Source organism: Emydura macquarii, unplaced genomic scaffold (genome assembly GCF_026122565.2).
Source record: "Emydura macquarii macquarii isolate MOO-44397 ecotype Brisbane River unplaced genomic scaffold, CSIRO-AGI_Emac_v2 contig_1253, whole genome shotgun sequence".
Taxonomy (NCBI): domain Eukaryota; kingdom Metazoa; phylum Chordata; order Testudines; family Chelidae; genus Emydura; species Emydura macquarii.
The window spans coordinates 83,720,641-83,744,192 of record NW_027131390.1 but is presented as its reverse complement, the minus strand read 5'-3'; the positions used below and the strand labels follow the sequence as shown (position 1 = coordinate 83,744,192).

The following is a 23,552-nucleotide window of genomic DNA, read 5'->3' as shown; positions in this document are numbered from 1 at the left end:
TACATGCACAAAATCTGATTTGCTATTTTCTCCTCAAAATCCGTTTACTATACCAGAAGTGATTATTCTATTACGAAAAAGATTGTCAGCCCCTTCAGACCTTGAAAACAATAGTTTGGAGAGCAACCCACTATCCAATTGTGTGCAACATTAAAGGGTGATAGTGAATAAGATTGCGAGAAGGAAGAGAGACAGAGTTAGAGCAGATGACAGTACGAGTGAGAGAGCAAGCACGATTTCTTTTGTGGCCTTGCATCTTAATTAACTTCTGAATAATTATTATACCTGGCTACAGCTCATTGTACATAAGGTAATTAATATACTACATAGTAGAGGTGGATTACAACCTATAATGACGGTACTCATAATATAGATTATGAAGTGCACAATCAATAGTAGGATTTTAGGATTCTCATAATTACAAGGGCTTTTGAATATCTGTTTAAACTGTAACCAAACCTCTTACCCTCCAAGTAAAGCCTTTAGGAAATGATCCATTTTTAACAAAAAGCCCCCACCACAAATAAACACAATCAAAGCTACCTGCCCATCTTGGTTAACAGATTAAGAAAGTATCTTTTCTCTCTTACTAGGGTCACCAAGCTAACAGCAAAAATGGATCACAAAAGAATATCAGGCAGTGATTGTCCTAGAGAATATTGTATTATTCTGGAATCCATTCAAAGAAAAACAGAAATGGTCTATGTATACTGTTGTATTGTTACTCTGTACCACTAAAAAGAAACCTTATGTAATGTTAACACATGTGACTTGAGAAATAAAAGCAAAACAGTTTAAGGTTTTTTTAATAAAAGGGGCTGTACTTACGTGACTTTGACTAGTAAAAATGAGAAAACATTAGTTTTTATAACCTTTACAGTCAGGTTTTTTAAACTGAACTTTTTTCTTTTTCTTTGAGGGCATGGACTGTCGTCTTATCTGTTTGTATATCACCTAGCATACTGGGGCCTTTGATCAATACAAATAATGCATTAATAGTTTAATGTTCTAGGAAAACAATAGAAATAATATGGCTCCCTCTGGTGCAAAATAATTCCTTCAATGTGTGTTAGATGTTCTGCAAAGACTCTATAGCCTAGTGGATTAAATATCCATTTTATATTTTAAAGGTACAGAATTCTTATCCTGTTCAGGATATGTTTTTATTTTAAAATACTAGAAGGGAGTAATGAAGAGTTTTTGATATTGTACCTTGTTCTATTAACTCCTCAAAAACTATGGAGGAGTAGCCAATGTGAGTTAAATGTAAACTAATCCTTAACCCTTTTGATGCTCTTTGTCATCTTTTGCATTTGCTAAAATATTACCTATAAGATTTAAAATGGACTTTGAATAAAGACATCTTTTTCTGAGTAGTTTCCACTAACTATACCTATTTTATAAGGAATTGTGGTGGCATGCCATTGATATATGCAAGGCATGCCTTACATATTGCATGACTGGCTGTGCCTGCAGGACGATTCTGTCTGGCCCTTGAATGTGCAAGGAAAGTGCCATTTTGTAGAACAAACTAGCACCCCTTTACACAGCCTGACCTCACATGCTCCATATGTGCAAGGTCATGCTGCGTGAAGGATGCCATTTTGCATGCAAGTGTACAACTGCATGCCTGACTAAAAATGTCATGGCACACGACTGAGGAATAGACACTAATTCTGTCTTGATTTTTATTTGTCTTTGTAGGATAACTTTATGTATGTTGAAGCGGCAGAACCTGTGAACGTACCAATGAAACGTCATTTGCCTACAAGAGAAGGTCAGCTCCTGGCTCTACAAAATACAAGCGAATTTGATGTGCTTGTTATAGGAGGAGGAGCAACAGGATGCGGCTGTGCGTTAGACGCTGTTACAAGAGGTGAGGCACGAAAGTATGTGTATTACAGCTAGGTGTATAGCTTGGTTTTGTTCTACTATAAATGCTTGCATGCAATTTAATATAAACTAATGAAACTGGATCTTCAAACACAAAACTGGTTTAAAGTGGGGAACCTGCTCTCCCCCCCACTGTCCCCCAAGGACTTGATTATATAACTGTCTTCTTTGGATCCCAGTGGCTCCTGTGAACTTGAAGGAAGCTAAGAGTCCTATTTTGTTGGTACAGCTGCAGCTATATGGACTATTACAAATGCATTCCTCCACACCATATCAGCAGTACATTAAAATAATTGGCTCACCCACTCCCAGCCTCTGTTAGTTGGCTACATCTTTAATTGAAAATGTGAGTCATCCGGGTTTGTGGAGGAGGGCAATTGCAGTAAAGAACGAAGGAAAAAGCTATATGGCAATCTTCAGCCACCTTAATTTGAAAAGGAGAGAGCTGGGTATGAATTCTTCATGAGCAAAGAAATATGGCATCAATCCTGTTTACTGTAGGGGTGTCATATAAAAATGACTGATAATCATTTTTACATAGGTAGGAGACAGCTGCACCTGTTGGACATGTTTAATAGCTATTAATCTAAGCACAGATTTTAGCTTAGTCTATCTGGATTTCTCATTAAAACCTACTGGAAGCATTTTGCTTCAAGATCCATTTGGTAAGTCTCTGTTCTTCAAGTGCTTGCTCATGTCGTTTCCATTGTAGGTGAGTGCGTGCTCCCCCATGCACAGTTACTAGAATTTTTTTCCCCTTAGCAGTACCCGTAGGGCCGGCTTTGGCGTCCCCTGGAGTCCTGTGTACATGCTGCAGTACATTAGGCGCCACTGGCCCTACGCCCCCTCAGTTCCTTCTTTCAACCACTGACGGTTACTGGAACTGTGTTCGTTGCTTGCTTCTTCAAGTGCCTCTTAACGTTTTAGCTTCTAAGTCAAGTGTTCTTACGTATTTAAGTAGAAATCGTTAGTGTATTGTAGTAAATAGTTGTTGTTAGTTTAGTAGTTAAGGTTTAGTCCCCTTAGGGACCTCCACCCAGCAGTGGGGTATGCCCCAATCCCCGGGCTTCAAGCCCTGTAAGTCTTGCGGCAAGCCCCTCTTTCTTAGCGATCCCCACAACTGTTGTCTGAAGTGCCTGAGGGAGTCACATGGGAAGGACAAGTGCCATATCTGTAGGGCGTTCCGACCAAGGGCGCAGAAGGAGAGAGAGTCGTCTGAAGGCCTTACTGATGGAGGCCGCTTTAAGACCTGCCTTGGAGCCACTTTGCTCTCTCTCGGTGCCGAGCACCCCTCTGACACCAGAACTTCTATGGCTCCGATCTTCTGCTTCACCTTTGAAGAAGAAGCAGAAGAAGCAACGTTTGGAGAGGGACTGCTCTCCCGCACCTAAGGAATCCAAGGATGCTGGTTTGAGCACCGGACCATTGCAGGTCCAACAGGCAGAGCAGACTCTGCAGGAGCAAGGCTTTCCACCTCGGGCCCTAAGTTCTCCAAGGGAGCCTACTCCGACTCTGGGGAGTGGAAGAGGGCCCCCACAGATTGTGATGCCATCAATGCCGGAGGCATTTCAAGCAGCCAGGGACTTAATGGCATGCCCTTGCCCCTGACACCCATGTCCCAGATGGAGCAAGGAAGGGGAAGCCCCTGATGGGATTCCCCCGATGGCTGCACTCCTCTCCGGAGCCCTGACATGCCTCCTTGCGATCCCAGATCATCGGGGAGAAGATTTCCTCTATCCTGGCACCAGTCCCCAAGGGTGCCCTCACCGTTTCCGGGCAGATTGTCAGGGAAGGAGAGCCAACAGCGCAGGCCCTCAGTGGCGTTGACTTGGCATCGGTATCGGTCAACGACTCTGAAGACCTCAGACCCGGCGGGGCGGCACTGTTCTAGATTGAGGTCCGGCAGATGTTCACCGTTGGGGAATTGGGACTGATCGCTTTCCCTGGCGCTGTCAAGTTCACCTGTGCGTTCACGGCACAGAACCCGATTGCCGGAATCAGGACATTCCCCTAGGGAACGATCCCTGGCACCGGGGCACTCACCTGTGGCATGGTGATGTTCACGATCTTTCTCCCACCGGAGGGCTTCTCCGACTCAGCACCGGTCTAGAGAGCATTATTGGTCGCTGGGCTCGTGCTCCCCATCATTGAGGCATCAGTCATCAGAGCACCGGAGGTCTCTGGAGATCAGATACCGATCCCACTCCCCCCAGCACTGCTCTGTGGGACAGGGGCCAGGCTCCGGCCGGTGTTGGTTGCCAAGGAGCAAGTACGCTTCCTCACCCAAGGGCAAGTCTTTGGCTCCTCCCTCCAGCCAGCCCCATCGACTGGGGGGGCAAGATCAAGGCTCCTGTCTGACTGCACCAGGATGGCCTCAGGGACAGTGGCCTACCCAATGGCCCTTTTGGAATTCCTGGGGGTTTCATGTGGCCACAGGCCCTTTTCCCTCCAGTCACCGGGGAAGCAGTCTGCAGCCCCAGGACCCCCGGCTGAGAGTCTCAGGCCGGTCTCAGAGGCAGAGTCGGATCCGCAGGAGGGGACATCTATGGCGGTTCCACAGCAGCCAGGGGAGATGCCACTATCCCCGTGCAGGGCCAGTCATCTTCCTCTTCCCCGGATGAGACAGTCACCAGAGGGTCATCAGTCCCCCTGAATGACTTCTGTACCCACCAGGAGCTCCTCAAAAGGGTTACCTTGAACTTGGGCCTAGAGGTGTAGGAGCTTCAAGAAACGTCGGACTAAGGACAACCTTTTTGATGTGCTGGCAGCTACGGTGCCGGCCTGGGTCACCCTGCCAGTCCACAAAGGGATTCTCAAGGCGATTAAAACCTTGTGACAAATGCCTTCTTCTTTGCCACCAATTTTTAAAAGGGCAGAGAAGAAGTACTACGTCCCTGCTAAATGGTTCGAGTACTTATTCACGCACCCTTCTCCAAGCTCCCTGGTAGTGATGACTACTAATGAGAGGGATAGACCGGGGCAAGCTGGCATGACTCCCAAAAACAAAGACAGCAAGAAACTTGATCTGTTTGGGAGAAAAATTTATTCTACGGCGAGCCTGCAATTCCGGATCGCTAACCAGTAGGTGCTGTTATAATTATAACCTCTGGGACTCTGTGAAGCTGGGAGCTGGCACCGGACTTTACCACCCTCTTGGAGGAGGGCAAGACGGTGGCCAGGGCTGCCTTGCAGGTGGCGTCAGGTGCGGCTGACTTGGCTGCAAGATCGATGGTCTCCGTGATTTCCATGCGTAGGTGCTCATGATTAGTCATCTGGTCTTTCCCAGGAGGTGCAGCAATCCATCCAGGATCTGCCTTTTGATGGAACTGCATTGTTCTCGGAGCAGACCGACACCACACTTCACAGGTTAAAGGACTGAAGGGCCACATTGTGCTCATTGGGCCTTTATACACCGCAGGTCTCGAGGAGGCAGTCCCACCCGCAGCAGCAACTGCGGTATCAGGCCCAGCATTTCGAGGCCTATCAGAGAAGGGACAGAAACGGACATTTTAGGTGGTGCAGATTGGGCCTGCCTTCCTCCACAGCCAATCAGCCAACCCACTCCCCACGCTCTAGTCGTCAGCGCCAATCGTTTTGATGGTGCGCCTGAGGATGGCCTTCCAGTCTCACACCAGGATCCTGCTTCCCTGCCATTTCAGAACCAGCTTTCCCTTTCCTCCCAGCATGGACCCATATAATTTTAGACTGTTTGGGTTCTAGGGACCATTGCAGTTGGCTAGACCCTACAGTTTTCTTCCTCCCCCTCCACATACCCTCCCTCTTTCTGTCCCTCTTCAGGGACCCCTCTCATGAGCAGCTCCTTATGCAAAAGGTGAAGAACCGCCTCGCACTGGAAGCTGTGGAGGAGGTTCCGTCAGACAGGAGAAGAAGAGGTTTTTATTCCCACTACTTCCTCATTCCCAAGGCAAAGGGGGGCCTCAGGCCTGTCTTCAACCTGTGGGGGTTAAACAGGTACATCAAAATGACGTTCCTCATGGTCTCCCTAGCCTCTAACATTCCCTCCTTGGATCCAGGGGACTGGTATTCCACCCTCGACCTAAAGGACGCGTATTTTCATATCTCAATATTCCCCGGACACAAGCGCTTTCTCCGGTTTGTGGTGGGAGGTTCCCATTACCAGTTCATGGCCCTACCCTTTGGCCTGTCCTCTGCCCCAAGGGTCTTTACAAAGTGCATGGCGGTGGTGGCCGCGTATCTCAGGTGCCGAGGGCTTCATATTTACCCTTATCTAGATGACTGGCTCATCAGAGGCAGGTCATGGGCATGGATCCAAGCCAGTTTGGATTTGGTTCAGACCACCTGTCACTAGCTGGGTCTGCTGGCGAATGAACAAAAATCCACACAGCACAAAAAATAGAGTTCATTGGGGCTGTCCTTGATTCTGTGCAAGCCAGGGCATTCCTGCCACAGTCTTGAGTCAAAACCATGTCGAACGTGATCAGGGGCCTGCGAGCCTCTCCCCTTACAATGGCACGGACTTGCCTGCAGTTGTTGGGGCATATGGTGTGCATGTCACAGCACATAGGTACATGCCATCTGAGACTCAGGTTGTTCCAGCTGTGGCTGGCCTTGGTGTACACCCCAAGCAGGCACCACTTAGACAGAGTGATCATGGTGCCAGCACAAGTCCTAACCTCCTTGAGTCAGTGATGAAAGGGATTCCCTTTGCTTTCCTAGCCCCCTTGGTGACTCTCATATCGGATGCGCCGGACTTGGGGGGGGGGGGGAGGGGCGGGGAGCACGTCATTTTGGGTCACAGCACGCAGGGGACCTAGTCAAGGAAAGACCAGGGGCTGCACGTAAATATCAGGGAGCTCAGGGCGATCTGTCTGGCATGCGGAGTATTCCTTTCTTTCCTGAGAGGCAAGATGTCCAGGTTCTGATGGCCACCATGGCCGTGATTATATCAACAGGCAGGGCGGGCCCACTCCCCAGCCCTCTGTCAGGAGGCAGTGAGCCTGTGGAACCTAGTGATAGGGCACAATAGTCACCTGGTGGTTTCACACCTCCCGGATATCAGGAACACCACAGTGGACCGCCTCAGCAGGACGTTCGTACCTTGACAGAAGTGGTCTCTCCACCTGTCGGTAGCCGATATGATTTTCCGGAGGTGGGGGTTTCCCCAAGTGGATCTCTTCACTTCCAGGATCAACAGGAAATGCAGTCAGATTTGCTTCATTCGAGGGCAAGATGACAGAGCGCTGTCAGACGCCTCGCTGCAGTCATGGTCGGGAAGGCTTCTCTATGCTTTCCCTCCCGTTCCGTTGATTCACAGGGTCCTGTTAAAAATCAAACGAGACAAGGTGAATGTCATTCTTATAGCACCTGCATGGCCCAGGCAGCACTGGTTCATGACACTCCTGGAGCTGTTGGTTGGCCCACCCCCATCCTCGCTCCCCCCACCCCCCTGAGCTGCCGCATTGGCACAACCTGCTTTCCCAGGACAAGGGGCACCTTCTGCACCCAGACCTGGAGTCCCCACACCTGATGGCATGGAGGCTGAGCCTAGAGGAACAGACTTGCTCATCTCAAGTACAGGATATACTAATCGGTAGCAGGAAACCTTCCACCAGGGTGTCATATTTAGCTAAGTGGAAGAGATTCATTTGCTGGTCTGCAGCCCAAGCGGTCACTCCCTACTAGGCATCAGTTCAGACGGTGCTGGATTACCTGTTACATTTTAAGCTTCAGGGCCTCGCCACTGCCTCGTTGAAAGTGCATCTGGTTCCATATCCGCCTTTCATTTGCCGATTCTAGAGAGGTCAGTCTTCTTTCACGCCATGGTGGATAGGTTCCTGAAGGGTATAAAGAAACGTAACTCCCAGGCTAGGGACCTGTTACCTTCTGGGACCTGAATTTAGTCCTCTCCAGGCTCACGGGAGCACCGTTTGAGCCTTTGGCTACTTGCTCCCTATTGTTGCTCTCGTGGAAGGTAGGCTTCCTAGTGGCCATCACCTTGGCTAGGAGGGTATTGGAGATTACGGCACTTACCTCGGAGCCACCTTACACAGCCTTTTATAAGGACAAGGTTCAGCTGAGGCCTCACCCAGCCTTTCTCCCCAAGGTGGTGTCACAATTCCACGCCAGTCAGGACACTTTCCTGCCTGTATTCTTCCTGAAGCCGTATGCCTCAGAGGAAGAATGGAGGTGGCACATGCTGGACTTGCACAGAGCCCTGGCTTTTTACATCGAGGGGAAGAAACCATTTCGTAAGTCCATGCAGCTGTTTGTGGCAGTGGCTGACAGGATGAAGGGCTTACCTGTCTCTTTGCGGCGGATCTCCTCTTGGATAACGTCCTACATTAGGTTCTGCTACAAGGAGGCAAAGGTTCCCCTTCCGGGAAGCGTCACAACTCATTCTACTAGAACGCAGGCCCCTTTTGCGGCATTCCCGGTGCAAGTGCCTATTCAGGACATATGCAAAGCCGCTACATGGTGGTTGGTGCACACTTTTATGTCCCACTATGCCATTGTTCAGCAGGCAAGGGACGATGCCAGCTTCACCAGGGCAGTGCTGCAGTCAGCTGATCTGTGAACTCTGAACATGCCGTTAAGGTACTGCTTGTGAGTCAATTTCAATGGAATCGACGTGAGCAAGCACTCGAAGAAGAAAAGAAGGTTATTTACTTTGTAACCGTTTTTTGAGATGTGCTGCTTATGTCCATTCCATGATCCACTCCCCGTCCCCGCTGTCAGAGTTGATGGCAAGAAGGAACTGAGGGGGCATAGGACTGGTGGAGCCTCATATACTGTGGCATGTGCACAGGATTCCAGGGAGCGCTGAAGCTGGCCCTACAGGTACTGCTAAGGGGAAAAAAATTCCGGTAACCATGCACGAGGGTATGCATGCACCTACAATGGAATGAACATATCAACAAATCTCAAAGAACAACAGTTACAAGGTAAGTAACCGTCTTTTCTGCTCTTTCTTTATGGAAAGTCCTATGCAACTGGGGAGAGAGCTGAACATCAGAATCAAGATCCAATGGTGGATTTAGAGTGGGAACTTTTGTTTTTGTTTTTGGAGGGTTATTTTTATGTTTTGTTTTTGCAATTAAGGTGTATGGACATATTTTAATGCTAGATTAATGGTCTCTTAAAATTATTATTTCTTATTTAAAAATATTGGGGCAAAGTTTAGCTCCTGTTTAAGCAGGACCAACTCTTCTAAAGTAAAAGAAACTGAGTCTGCTTAGTCAGTGTGAATTTGGACCTGGGATTTTAATTGATTGCTCCATTTTGGATTCAGCTATACTTTTTAAAAAGGAAAACCTTTACTTTTTCACATTTTATAAAGTAAAAAAAGATTGAAAACAAACATTTAACAGTTAGCTGATCTATAAAATATACTAATCATAACTTTGTTCCTTAAGAGACACACGAACTTCAGTCTGATTGTTACCTTTCTTGACTGAAGTGATTCTATTGAACTTCCTTCAGGTTCTGTGTATGTGTAGATTGGTTGTTTCTGTCAATGTCATTCCCTAACCTTTGAACGCTAATATACACTCAAATATATTTGCGAAATCAGTTAATTATGGAATAATGGCCAAGCTCTAATACAAGCTGAGCGTTCCTGGAATAACCTGTTTTGAGGACTTTGTTGGTCAGTTTTTGGTTAAACAAATGGCCCAAGAGGTACTTTACAGGGCTGAAGCTCTACCTGGGTTTTGCGACAGCAACATGCTTCCCATCACTCAAATTTGAATCCAATCCAAGCCAGTGAGATCCCTCCTATGGCTTCAGCTGAGGAGCAGCACCCCTCTGAGCATGAGCTCAGGAGGAGTGGAAACCAGAGCTAAGTCCAAAAAGATGTCATCCAGGGCTTTTCATAGGCATAAGGACAAATCTCCTCCTTCCAAGTCTGCTTCCAAAGAAGAGATCTCTTTGACTCTGTCCAGTTGGGTGAGTCCTCATGCACAGGACCTAAGATTTAGGCTTACTTAGATCCTCTCATTATGAGGGTAAGATGTGAAGGAGAAAGGATCCGCTGGTACTGATGTCAGCTCTGATTTGTAAGCCTAAGGACTGGCAACTACTGACATTACTAAGACCTTCCAAGAAGATTCTTTGATCCTGACCTGTCCCCATAGAGACCAGTCAACAATGATGACCGTGGATGTGCCAGATCCTTCAGTTCCAACTATTGGAACTTCCCAGAATCCAGGATGAGCCAAAACTTACAGTTCAACAGATGATATCTTCACCCTTTCATATCCTGTTCTTTTGGGTCCGACCATCCTGAGACATCGTGACACCAGAGGAGGAAACAACATAAAGGAGATGGAAACGTTACTCGCCTCATACCTTAGGCAGGTGTTTTCACCCACCAGTACTGACCGCTTCACCAGTCGACAGGAGTCAGAAGCTTCAGAGGAGTCAGAGGCTCCAGATGATCCCTTGTTCCCATGTAGGGAGGTTAGTTTGGACAGATATGAGAAGATCCTGGGTCAGTCCTCCACCCAGATACAACTCCCTAAGGGACTGATGGTACCCGATGCCATGGGGTCCCCATCAACTGGTTGACCCTTCATATTGGCCCTGTTGGGGCCCATGGGATATTACCGTATATGTCTGGAGCCGTCCATGAGTCCCACAGAGGAGATTGAACCAAAATCTCAGGTACTGACAGGTGTTTCATCTTCCTCACCAGGTCAGGCAGTTGCCTTGTCTTCTGTCTCCCTGCCTGATGACCACAGGTGATATCAGGAGCTTTTGCAGAGAGTGGCCAATGATCCTTCAAGTTCTTCTAAAAAAGATCCAGAATACCCAACGTCTCTTCCTTGACCTGCTACAACTATCTGGTTCCAGTAGGGTGGCCTTCCCAATAAACGAGGCCATCATGGACCCAGCTAGGTAGTCTGGCACACTCTGACCCCTCACCCCCAAAAGAGCAGATAGATGCTATTTTGTACCAGCCAAAGGAATGGAGTTTCTTTTCCCCAGTGCCCAACTCCCTGGTGGTGCAGGCAGCCACTGAGGGGTCTAGATTACAACATCCCAAAGCTACACTGGCACTAGCAGATAAAGGTTCTAAATTACTTTACCTTATAGGGAGGAAGGCATTTTCTTCTACAGTCTGCAATTCTATCTGGTTAACTACCAACATTTGTTAGCACAATGTAGTTTAAACAACTACTTGAAGATTTTGTCCTTCAAGGACAAACTCCCTCAAAAGGACAGAGCCCAATTCCAGGCCTTCATTGAGAGAGGCAAACTGATCGCTAAAACATCAAGTCACACTGCGGTGAATGTAGATGAGACTGTGTCTAGATGAATAGCTATAGATATACTCATGAAGCACGTGAGTCTTGGCTGCACTCCTTGAGTTCCCCAGAGAGGTTCAAAACATGACAGAGGACTTGCCTTTCAGTGAGTCTAATTTGTTTAACAAGACTGAGTCTCTACACTAGTCAAAGGACTCTAGAACTTTGGACATTGAGACCCGAGCCCCAAAAAGAGAACACCAGAAAGAGGTTTACAAGCCAAGGCCATCTTCCAACTTTTCTACCACCCACACTCATTCGAACCACTGCACAACCACCAGAGAGTACTAAACCCTAGATATACCTCAACTACCACAGTACAACCATTCAACTCCATTCACCATACAGGGATTATTTTTGATGTGATGATCAAGAACCACATATCTCTTTTGATGCCATCTACCACTGCCTCTCCCTCCAATCTTTAATGGCTGCCTCACCGTTTTTGCCCCCAGTTGTGGACAAATTCACAACAGACAAATGGGTACTAGAAATCATTGACAGCAGGTACTCTATTGTGTTCCTTTCCCTTAGTTTTCACAAGCCCCTTTCCTGGCTCCTGTTCAGGGACCACTCTGACAAGAAGATTTTCTGTCAGAGGCAGATTCTCTCCTCCCACAAAGGACCATAGAACAAGTGCTGTCTCAGCACAGAGGAAAAGGGTTTTCCTCATATTTCATAATCCCCAAGAAAAATGGAGGATGGGAACCCATTCTCAACCTTCAGCAATAAAACGTCTTTAATTGCAAATGGTTATGTTGATATCAATGACAGAATTGCCAACTGGATCTCCTGACTGGAGTGACCCATTAAGAGACAGTCATCCAGATACAGAGAGACTGAAGCAGTGACATTTCATTTGGGCTGCCATCACTGAAGACCTTCATGAAGACCCTGGATACTGTTGCTAGTCTGAATGGGAGTACTATGAACTGATAGTGTTCTATCCCTACCAGAAAGATGAGATCTGTGGGATGGATGAATGTTCACATGAAAATAAGCAACTTTCATGTAGAAAGAATCCCATCCCATAATTTGCAGCTTTCTCCATTTTCTGGCAACCTTGGGAATATGTGTCGTCAAAAGAAGGTCCAGTTTGACTCCCACAAGGACTATAGACTTTATAGGAGTAACCGAAGATGTGATCTCTGCAAGGGCTTATCTCGCTATGGAGAGATTCCAGACCATGAAAAATTTGATAAGACAAGTCTTTTCAGACCAGGAGTCACTGTCAAGGTTTTCCTTTCCTAATTAGGCCACATAACATTGTGTACTTGTATAAAACCATTTGCCAGACTTCACCTACATTACCTACAAGCCTGAGTCTGGTTAATTTACTCACAAAACCGAGACCCCCACAAACACCAGAGTAACAGTTCTCACCAGAGTCCTGGTTTCTCTTGCCTGGTGGACAAACCCAGAGGAAGCATGTGGGGAGTTCCTTTCATCACGCCCACACATGATGCGACCATTGTTAGACACATTATTGAATGTAGAGCCCATCTGGACAACCACACCACACAAGGCACTTGGACTCCTGTCTGCGATGCTAGGATGCATATAAACCTACTAAAACTAAGAGCTGTAAATGTAGCCTGTAATGCATTCCTCCCACTTATTCAATTTCACTATGTCCAAATAATGTCAGACAATATGACAACTATCTCTTACGTCAACAAGGTGGAGCAAAATCCTTTCTTTTTGCTTGGAAGCACTGAAATTATGGAATTGGTGTATCAGAAGCCACATACCTCTCTTGGCTACCAGACACACAGAATTCTCTAGTAATTCTCTAGAATTCTCTAGCAATTCTCATCAAGTGCTTCTGGACAACCCATGAGTGGGAGATACACAATTGTGTCTTGAACGAGATCTTCACATAGATCTCCCAAATGTTTGCATCCCAAATGAACAAGAAGTTCACCCTTTATTGCCCCAGGGCAGTTTTGGGCCACAGCTCCAGGGGTGATGCCCTTCTTTTATCCTGGACAGACCCACTCTGGTATGACTTTCATCCCATAACTCTGCTACCAAACGTTCTGCAGAAGATTTACTACAATAAAGCTCAGGTCATTCTCATAACACCCAATTGGCTCAGACAATTCTAGTTTCCAGACTTCCTATGAATATCAACCCATCCTCCCCTCAGTATCCAACCCTTTCTAGATTTACTAACCCAGAAGACATTCAAGATCAGACATCCCAACCCAGGCGCCCTTCATCTCATGGCCTGGTATTTGGATGGGCATTTGACCTAGAACATTCATTCTCAGAAGTCGTTTAATCTATCCTCAATGAAAATAGGAAACAGTTCATGAGGAAATGTTATCTAGTTAAATGGAGGCATTTCTGTACTGAGCACGAAGCAATCAGTTATCTCCAGAATTTGCAGATATACCCTATTTCTGAAAACTTCAGGGTTTCCCGTTAGTTCTCTGCTGGTCTATCTAGCAGCAATCAGTGCCTTCCATTCTCAGGTAGGAAACTCTGGTTTTTATTCACCCAACAACAACTTGTATTCATGAATGTCCTTCCCACCAATGGTGAAGCCTGCACCACAATGAAAAATTAGACTAACAGTACAGATCAGACCACCCTTTAAAACACTGGCCACATTTTCTGTGAAAATCACCTTTAGTTGTCATCACATCAGCTGGAAGAGTGAGCACTCCTGGCTGATCTGCCATATGCTATTTTTCATAAGGAGGAGGTTTCTGAGTTTCACATCCATCAATCTATCCACTTACTGATATTCTTCCCAAAACCTCATGCTTCCTGTGAGGAGAGAAGACTTCGCTCTTTGGTTGTCAGCTGAGTGCTGGTGTTCTAACTGCAAAGGACAAAGCCAATTAAAAAATCACCAAGACTATCTGTAGCTTTAGTGGAATTATCTGTTCAGAGACCTGTAAGGTGGATCTCTGGCTGCCTCATTCTGTTACCATTTGGCACATTTCTCCCCCAGGGTGGGGGATGAGAGCCTCTTCCACTAAGGCACAAGTGACGTCAACAGCATTTCTTCAAGAGGTACCTATATTGGACATCTATAGGGCCACTACCTGGAGTTCCATCCATGAAGCATTATGCATTAGTTCAACCACCTCTGCAGATGCAGCTATTAGGCCAGCAGTATTACAAGCATGTGTACCAACTGCATTCCACTCCTTCCCCTGCCCCACTTTTAAGTACTGCTTCTCAATCACATAGGGACCAATGCTCAGAGAAGAAATGGAAGTTACTTGTAGCTGGAGGCTTTTTGAGATGTGTGATCCCTATCTTCATTCCACTACCCACCCTCCTTCCCTTTTGCTTCAGATCTTATCTGATTCCTGATAAGAAGAACAGGAGAGGTGTCAGTCTGCACCAGCCCCTTAAGCCCTCAGCTTGGAGCACAAGGAAAGCAACTGGGAGGTGTAGATTAATGGACACTACTTGCTAGAAATCTACAGTCTCAGGCACATAATGTGCACAAGTAACCACACGTGGAACAGAGATAGGGACCGCACATCTCGAAGGACCTCCAATTATGGGTAAGTCACCTCCATTTCTCGTATGCTACAGTGCCATGTACTTTGGTAACACTATAAAATAACAATAAATGCTTGAAAGAGGGTGGCTGTAGCAGTATGAAGATGCTTTGGCATCATTAATTTTGAACTCCCTGACTTGTGTGATTCAAATCTCAGCCATAATGCTTTACCTAGTTTTGCGTTCGATGTGTTTGGTAGTTGCAAAATTCTGCATGGCATCTAGCACATCTCTTCAGGGCTGGTGTAAGGCATGCCTGATGTCTGAGAGTGCAATTCCATTGACACAAGGAATGAAATCCTGGCCCCAATGAAGTCAATGGGAAAACTTTCTTTGACTTCACTGGGGCCAGGATTTCATCCCAGGTCTCAGTCTGAAAATGTTTGGCTGAAATGTATGCTTATACAAACTTTTTAAGTATTTACATAAGGAAAAAGCAGTAACATAAGCATATTGGTATACTGAGGAATACATTACAATCACAAGTCCAATTTGTATTTGGTATGTTTTGATTATGGATTATTAAAGATAACTAAATAGGTTTACCAGTTGTGACTAAGGTTTTCACTCCTGCTCTTATGTTAGTGGGCCTCTGAAAAAATTGTGTTTGTAATTGCAAGTGTACAAAAAATGGTTGAAGGTAATCTATATTTATCCTTTTACTCCATATTCTGATCATATCAGTAGCTTTCTGAAGTGTGAAATAATCATAGGCATTTGTTTAATGAATTGTGTATTGTTGCTGTTCATTCATGGAATTTGATCTTTTATTATGTTTGATGCTTCACTTAACAACAAATTTTGCTTTCCTTGTGTTTGATATGTTTTCACCAAATTATTCCTGATTGTATCCATTAATCTTCAGTCACGTTTGACAAAAACAAATTACTCTGATCTTTTAAAGTTACCAGTAATAATTAGATTTTTAAGGACATAAAAGTTTTGGGGGACCAATAGTTGTTACAGGTTTTAGATATGATTGTTCTACAAGCAATATTCTAAAGCACTGCAATATCTTTAAGGTGATGCAAGGAATAGAGGAAAAAAAAGGGTTCAGACCAAATTCAAAATTGGCTAATTCCATTCTTCCTATTTAGTTTCAATTGGATATGGTATTCTTCTCTATTTCTTGTTCTAAATAAACTGAGTAGTATTGGAGATTCAATTGCAGAGATATTTGCGTGTGTTTGGGCACTTGAGTTACGTTATCATCCAAAAAACCTGCACGTAAAACTTTATCTTGGATCACATTGCCATGTATTTAAGTGTGTGTGTGCGCACGCGCACATGTAAAGGGGTGTGTATCATTTACACACTTTTGTGCCTCTATATACATACTGAATATGTAGTATGCTTGTATACATATAAAAAGTGTGTATAAAAGATACACATGCATGTAATTGTGTATATAAATGAACAAATTGTTAATTTCCTTAATTTAGAGCTCTCACACCTCATTACAATACACAATAATAGCTAGAAAAATACCTTTCTTGTAAGACTATCATGACACAGCTTCACTTATAAGATAGACTTTTGCGCATTAACTTGCCTTTTCTTTTCTCTTTTGAATGAATTGTATCCTCAATATCCATGGCAGACTCAGTGTGAAAAATTTAATCAAATTGAAGTGATCCAAATGCACACGGAGTGTTTTAATTAATAGAAGAGCCTCTTGGTTGTACACTCCTTCAGTTGCCATAACTAAGCATAATATTAAATGGAGAGAAGAGATTTTTATTTAATTTAACTTTGTATCACAGTTGTTCTTAATCATCTGTTTTTCTCTGAATAATTAATGCCTATGACTTTTCATAGTAAGTTTAAACCCAGAACAGATTAGAATTGATTTGAGTTAGACAAACTGCATAAAAGCAGATACTGAAAGATCAGATACTGAATGTGGTGTTGATTCAACAAGGTGCTGCACCCTCTGGTGCTGATCCAACAAAAGCATTTAAGCATGTGCTGAACTTTATGCTTGTGAGTAATTCCACTGAAGTAAAATGTAAACTGGTGGCTAAATCCTCTGATGGATTGGAACAGACTGCTCAGCATCCTCCAGAATGAGCCCAAGACGCCTTTCTTATATCACTTTTAGAGGAACTTAATTTTTTATTTAGAAATTAGTTGATTAGTGTGTTAGAGTATGAACACTTGCATCTGTTGGAAAAAAAAAAGATTCCAAATGAGGTTCGTTTACCCTGTACCAGATAGAAAAGAGATCCACGCAGGTAGTTGGGCAGTCTCCAAGCTTTATTTCTGCAGAGGTCAAACACTTCCCAGCAAGTGGTCAGTGTGAGACCCCGAAGGCATGCTCTTTTGCATATTTATACAAACAAGACAAAGAAATTACATATGCATAAGTTCTTGATGCTTATAGGTATATTCAAATTATTACTACTATTGCTATTGGCTTATACTTTTCTACTTTTACTAATTATAAAGGTATGCATAACAGATAACATGTTAACAGAAGATTTCAACTTATCTATCAAAGTTGTCTGATCTATCTCCCAAGGCTGTGTAACCAATTAAAACCAGTTGGGGGTGTCTCCTTGCCTCTTCTAGGAAACCTTTCTCTGTCCTTGGCACAAGATAAGCACTGTAAGGATAAAAGGAAAAAGGGGGGGGTGGGTGATTTCAGCAGAGAGCAGAACACTTAAAGAAACTAAAATGGAGTAACTGTGGTCAAGCAAACAATTATTTTCCTTCACATCCAAGTTCCCTACTCTTTCCTGGCATCCCCCAACCAAATATGCAGTACTTTCAGTGGGAAGGCCCAAGTTTACTGATTATATTTTAGAGAGCGCTTACATTATTAAAGGCTGATCTCTAACATCAAAACACAGTCTAAACTCTAAGAGCCTGGAAGTTGAGCTCCAATCCTGTCTGTTACTGATTCTTTTTGTTTGGGCACCTCTCTTCCTTAGTTGTAAAATAAGTAGTAATAATGGCCTGCATTACAAGGATATTGTGCAAATTAGTTTGTGATGTTGCAAAGTTTTGTGAGGTTTTCTGCTGCAAAGAGCCACCTTTTTTATTAATAAAAATAAAATGTTATGTGATTGTACAGTGACTACTGTCTCTCCTCCATAGGAGCCCTGATGCCATGCATAAAACTCCCCAACCGTTTAGCCTCTATGTGCTGTAATGTCTTTTGACTGTGATATGTCCAGATTTTAATGTGCCTCTGTTTGAGTTCTGTTTTGACTTTTCCCCCAGGAAGAGGCTAAAATCTTCTCATTACAATATAGACAGCGCACTGCACTTTGAATACAAATTTATCCATGTTCAGAGTAATTTTTCTTGTGATTGTCTCTATCCTAGAGAAGTGTCTTTAATGAATTACATACAAATTGTGTAATTTAAGAAGTTAATTTGGTTTTCTGGTTACACAGGACTAAAAACAGCCCTTGTAGAAAGAGATGATTTCTCATCAGGAACCAGCAGCAGGAGCACTAAATTGATCCATGGTGGAGTGAGATATCTTCAGAAGGCCATCATGAGGCTGGATTTTGAGCAGGTAATTGTTTATGCTGGCTGTTAAGCAAAAATTGCCAGTAGACTTTTTTTTTTCCTTCTCCCAATTAAATCTGTTCTCATGTTATGGTTTGTAATACTGTCTTTTGTTGAATACCAGAGGCATTGTGCATACAGAATAGTTTGCTCAGTGAATTTTGCTAGAATATTTTTGGGAAATCTCCACTGCTGTTTCTTGCTAGAGTATCATATTTACAGGCAATCTGAAAATGGTATCTTCTGGACTGTGCATAATGTGGCAGGGGAGATTTCCTGTTGTACATTGATAGGAATTTCGTTAGTTTTTTCTTTTTTGTTTTTTTAAAGGACCTTTGAGAAAGAGAATATAGTAAATGAGTGGCACATAATCATTGACAGATTTCCTAGTATTGGGTGTTCGCATACATAATGTGATGGAAGATGGGACAGCCTTCTACATATGGGAAAACCCAAAAGCTTGCCTTCCTTTTGTGAAATTTGCAATTAAAGCTTTAAGATTTTTTCAGACAGATGGTAGAATACTGTATAGTGGAATTGCTTCTTGTGTTTGCCACACACACTTGCTGATAGGGCATTTTGTTTTAAAGATCAGCTCAGAAGTGGTTTCTTGGATGCCTTCAAAGATAGGTAGAATTTCATGCCTTATTGAATGCCACTAGCCTCTAGTAAAATGGAGTATGGCTTAATTAGAGCTGATAATAATTTGACTGACCTGCCATAGCACTAAAATGCCTAGTGGAATTTGCTCTGTACCCACAAGTTAAAGATTTTGCATTTCTGATTGGGGAAGTTCCCAATTTAATCCTTCAAACAAAGTGTCATGCTATTGAAAGAGTAGTAAAGAATGTATAATTGTAATCTAGCACAGAGACGGAGTTCAGTGTATTTTATGAACTGGTTTAACATTGAATATTTGTGAACCATTATTGAGGAGTTAAAGGTCCTGAATCATTCATTTTATTTTTTTTAGTACAAGATGGTGAAAGAAGCACTTCATGAGCGTGCCAATTTGCTCGAAATTGCTCCTCATTTATCTGGTCCTTTGCCTATAATGCTTCCTGTTTACAAGTAAGCTCTCTGGTATTCCTTCTGCTTTAGTTTTTTACGCCATTGGTTTTTGTGAATGAAGCTACTTGATTGGAGGAGTCTTCAGAATGACTTTTTCTTAGTTTTTAATTTGTCACAAGCTGTCTCTTCAGAGGTGAGAATTTGTTGCTGTGCTGTAGATGCGGGAAGTTGTTGTACAGCACTGTCTGTGAACACCATTTCAGTTAGCTGTCCGACAGCAGTCCTCAAATTCAAACCTTTTTCAATGGAGTTTTACCTTGGAAAACTTCTTTTTGCACAATAATTATGAAATGAATCAGTTTGTCTGGGAAGGGCAAAAGAGAAAAGTGTTTATTTTACTTTGTCCCCTCACAGATCTTGCTGGGAGAGTGATTTCCAGGCTATTACCTCCTATTTCTCCTTTTTAATCCCCCTGCCAATCTCTAAGGCCTCCTCAGCACAGTGACATTCAATTCTGCACCCTGTAATCTCCAGAGCCCATCAGTGACTTGCTGAGTTGTAGTGCAGTGGTCAGAGGCATCTCCTTCAGAGCAAAGGAGGGTGCCTTCCTCTCATAGTGGTTCAGCAAGGTGCTTTCACTGGCATTGGTATATGAGGAATAGGGTCAGGACCTGAACTCAAGGACCTTCAGTCTCCTTCACAGACAACCTCAATCAGACTTTCACTGGCTCACTTTCTAAATCACTTTCCCTACTTGTATTTTGGGGGAGAACAGAAACCTCATTTGGGCTTGCACTTCTAAAATAGCAAAGGCCCCAATCCTATAAAAACATATGCACTGTGAATAGACCAATTGAAGCAAATAGGACTAGTCGCAGTACATAAAGTTAAGCATGTGTAGTGCAAGTCATGGTCTACACTACAAACTTTGGTTTTTCCACGTCCCTGAGCAATGTAGTTATACCAACCTAATCTCCAGTGTAGATAGTGCTCTGTTGGTGGGAGGGCTTCTTCTGTCAACATAGCTACTGTGTCTCGGGAAGGTGCAGTACCAACCATCACTCTAGGTAGTGTCTTCAGTTAATGGTACAGTGGTGCAGCTGCACCACTGAAGCGGTGTAAGCGTAGGCAAGCCCTTAATCTTTGCAGAACTTGGTTCTAAAGTTGGAAGAAACAGAGGGGAGGAAGGACTGGGGATGAGGATTTGTAAACATGGCAGGGAGCGAAGCAGTGGAAAGGGCTGAAGGCAGATAGGAAAAAGAAGAAAAATACTGAAGATAAAAAGAGATATTGGATGAAAGGATGACTATGCAAAGACAAGACACTTTGGGGGCAGAGAGGATTTTAGAGAAAATCAAATGAAACATTTAGAATGGATGAAACATTACAGAAGAATAGTCCAAGGGATTCTCTCCTACTCCGGAAAACTTCCATTGATGCCAATAGGAGTTTTGTCTGAGAAAGGAATGTAAGTGTGGGCCCTTAATACTATGATACTATTCGTGGATACTATGGTGATTGGGCATATTAGATATACATTCAGAAGTCAGACTTCTGCATAGCTGCTGGTGTCTTCACCCCTCTCCCGCCTAAATTCTTGAGTTAAACTCCAATTTTTATACAGGCACTCTCTCAAGCAGTTGTTTTCAAACTTATTTGATTGTGCCACCCTTCCCCCCCCCCCCTTCTTTGTGTCTGTAGTAGTTTATGCCCCCCCAATTTTGGTGCTTGGCCAGCAGCCGCCGATCTCCAGCCACCCAGCTCTGAACATGGTATTGCTGCTGGCACAACTATACAATGTGACCCTTACTTTTTCTGCTTCTGCTGGCAGCAGTGCTGCCTTCAGAGCAGGGCACCTAGCCAGCAGCCACTGCTCTCTGGCTGCCCAGCTCTGAATGTATGCAGTAAGATTCTCCCCTCCTCCCCCCCCCCCCCCACCTTTAAAGCTTCTCACACCCCTGCCCCCAGAATACATTCTGTGCCCCCAGAGGGGTGCGCCTCCCAGTTTGAGAACCTCATAGAAATATAGGGCTGGAAGGATCCTCAAGAAGTGAAGTCCAGCCCTCCCCCATGCTGAGGCAGGACCAAGTAAACCTAGACCGCCCCTTACAGATGTTTGTCCAACCTGTTCTTAAACCTCCAATGATGTGGATTGCACAATCTCCCTTGGAAACCTATTCTAGTGCTTAACTACCCTTATAGTTACAACGTTTTTCCTACTATCTAGCCTAATTCCCCCTTGCTGCAGATTAAGCCCATTTCTTCATCCCCTTCCTTCAGTGGACATGGGGAAAAATCAGTCACTGTCCTCAACAGTCTTCAACTATGTTAAGGATTGTTTTCAGCTCAGTCATCTTTTCCCAAGACTAAACATATCTGGCTTTTTTTTTTTTTTTAAAAACCTTTCCTCATAAGTCAGGTTTTCTAAACCCTTATGTCGTATTTGGGTCTCTCCTCTGGATTCTCTTCAGTATGCCCACATCTTTGCTAAAGTGTGGCGCTCAGAATTGTACACAGTACTCCAGATGAGGCCTCACTAGGGCTGAGTAGAGCAGGACAATTACCGACTGTGTCTTACAACATTCCTGTTAATACACCCCAGAATGATATTCGCATTTTTCACAACTGCATCATATTGACTCCTATTCAATTTTTTATTATAACGTCCAGATCCTTTTTTTCAGTATTACCACCTAGCACATGTACAAAATGGGGGATAACCGGCATTTAATTTTTCCTTTCCAAGTGAAGTACTTTGTGCTGATCAATATTGAATTTCATCTTGTTGAATTTAGACCATTTCTCCAATTTGTCAAGGTAGTTTTTAATTCTAATCCTATCCTTAAGCGCTTGCAACCCCTCCCAGCTTGCGTCATCTGCAAATTTTATAAGCATACTCTGCACTCCATTATCCAAGTCGTTAATGAAAATATTAAATAGTCCCTGCAGGACTCCACTAGATATGCTTTCTCAGTTGGACAGCAAACCATTGATAACTACTCATTGAGTATGGTCTTTCAACCAGTTGTGCACCCACCTTGTAGTAATTTTATCTAGACTGCATTTCCCTAGTTTTTGCTTATGAGACTGTCCTGTGTGACTGTGTCAAAAGCTTTACTAAAATCAAGGTATATCACATCCGCTCCCCACCATCCACTAGGCCAGAAACCTCTTCAAAAAAGGAAATTAGTTTGGTTTTACATGATTTGTTTTTGACAAATCCATGCTGGCTATTCCTTATAACCCTATTATCCTCTAGGTGCTTACAAACTGATAGTTTAATAACTTGTTCCAGTATCTTTCCATTACTGAAAGTTAGGCTGACTGGTCTATAATTCTGTGGTTCCTCTCTTATGTTTAAAAATAGGTAGTATGTTTGCCAGTCTTCTGGGACCTCACCCATCTTCTGTGAATTCTCAAAGATAAGTGCTATGGTCAGGGACAAGTAATTTCACCTCTTTGCCTTTATTTCTTCATGAGTAAAATGGTGATAATATCTGAAGTGTATTGTGGATTAGTCAATATATGCTTGTAAAATACTTTGAAGACACAAAAGACCTTTGTAAATGGCAAACGTTGCTGCTTGTTGGTGCAGAATGAAAACGAATAACCATAGTAATGTTAATTACAGCTAATGTTACAATATATAATAATGTTTTGATGTATTTTATCCCTTTTCAGTTGACTTCCTTTTTTTCCCCCCCCCTGCAGATGGTGGCAGTTGCCATACTACTGGGTGGGAATAAAACTATATGACCTGGTAGCTGGAAGTCAGTGTCTCAAAAGCAGCTACGTTCTCAGCAAGTCAAGAGCCTTGGAACTCTTTCCAATGCTACAGAAAGAAAGGCTTGTCGGAGCTATTGTCTACTATGATGGTAGGTTTCTTTTTTATGGTCCCTTTTTAAATCCGTCTTTGTGGCTGATGTATTTTAAATAAAAACAAAAGTATTTCACTAATTTGAGAGATTTACCTATGAAGTATGTTTTATAGTAAAGCGTGTCTTGAGGGGAATCTACCTTGCATCTTACATAATTTCCATTGGCTAGATGCATGACTAAGTCAGTTTAACTGGCTCACACATTTGATTAGTTTAGTTCTGGCCTTTCTGCTATACTATCCTGAATGTAGGAGAGAAAATCCGTTCTGCTCTGTCAGCCAGTAGATGCAGCGAAATATGTCAAAGTATCTTCATGCTCTAGTGATTCCTTATGGGAAGCACCTATGACTTCTCCAGCCATGCATAGTTGTTATACTAGGGCAGCTCCTTGTGTGCTGGATCAATGTAAAACAGTCTATACAAATATATGGTGTCTGAA

At 43.7% G+C, this 23,552-nt stretch overlaps 1 protein-coding gene across 3 annotated transcripts in view; it reads left to right on the top strand.

Moving 5' to 3' along the window:
- The window catches only part of GPD2 (glycerol-3-phosphate dehydrogenase 2), a 129,738-nt gene that overhangs the window by 36,836 nt on the left and 69,350 nt on the right, over positions 1 to 23,552 (top strand). For all 3 annotated transcript variants that reach the window (XM_067549426.1, XM_067549424.1, XM_067549425.1), the window contains exons 3-6: positions 1,705 to 1,876; positions 18,107 to 18,231; positions 19,198 to 19,295; positions 22,947 to 23,110. In XM_067549426.1, coding sequence (XP_067405527.1) covers positions 1,705 to 1,876; positions 18,107 to 18,231; positions 19,198 to 19,295; positions 22,947 to 23,110 — 559 coding nt within the window. The remainder of the gene's footprint in view (positions 1 to 1,704; positions 1,877 to 18,106; positions 18,232 to 19,197; positions 19,296 to 22,946; positions 23,111 to 23,552) is intronic.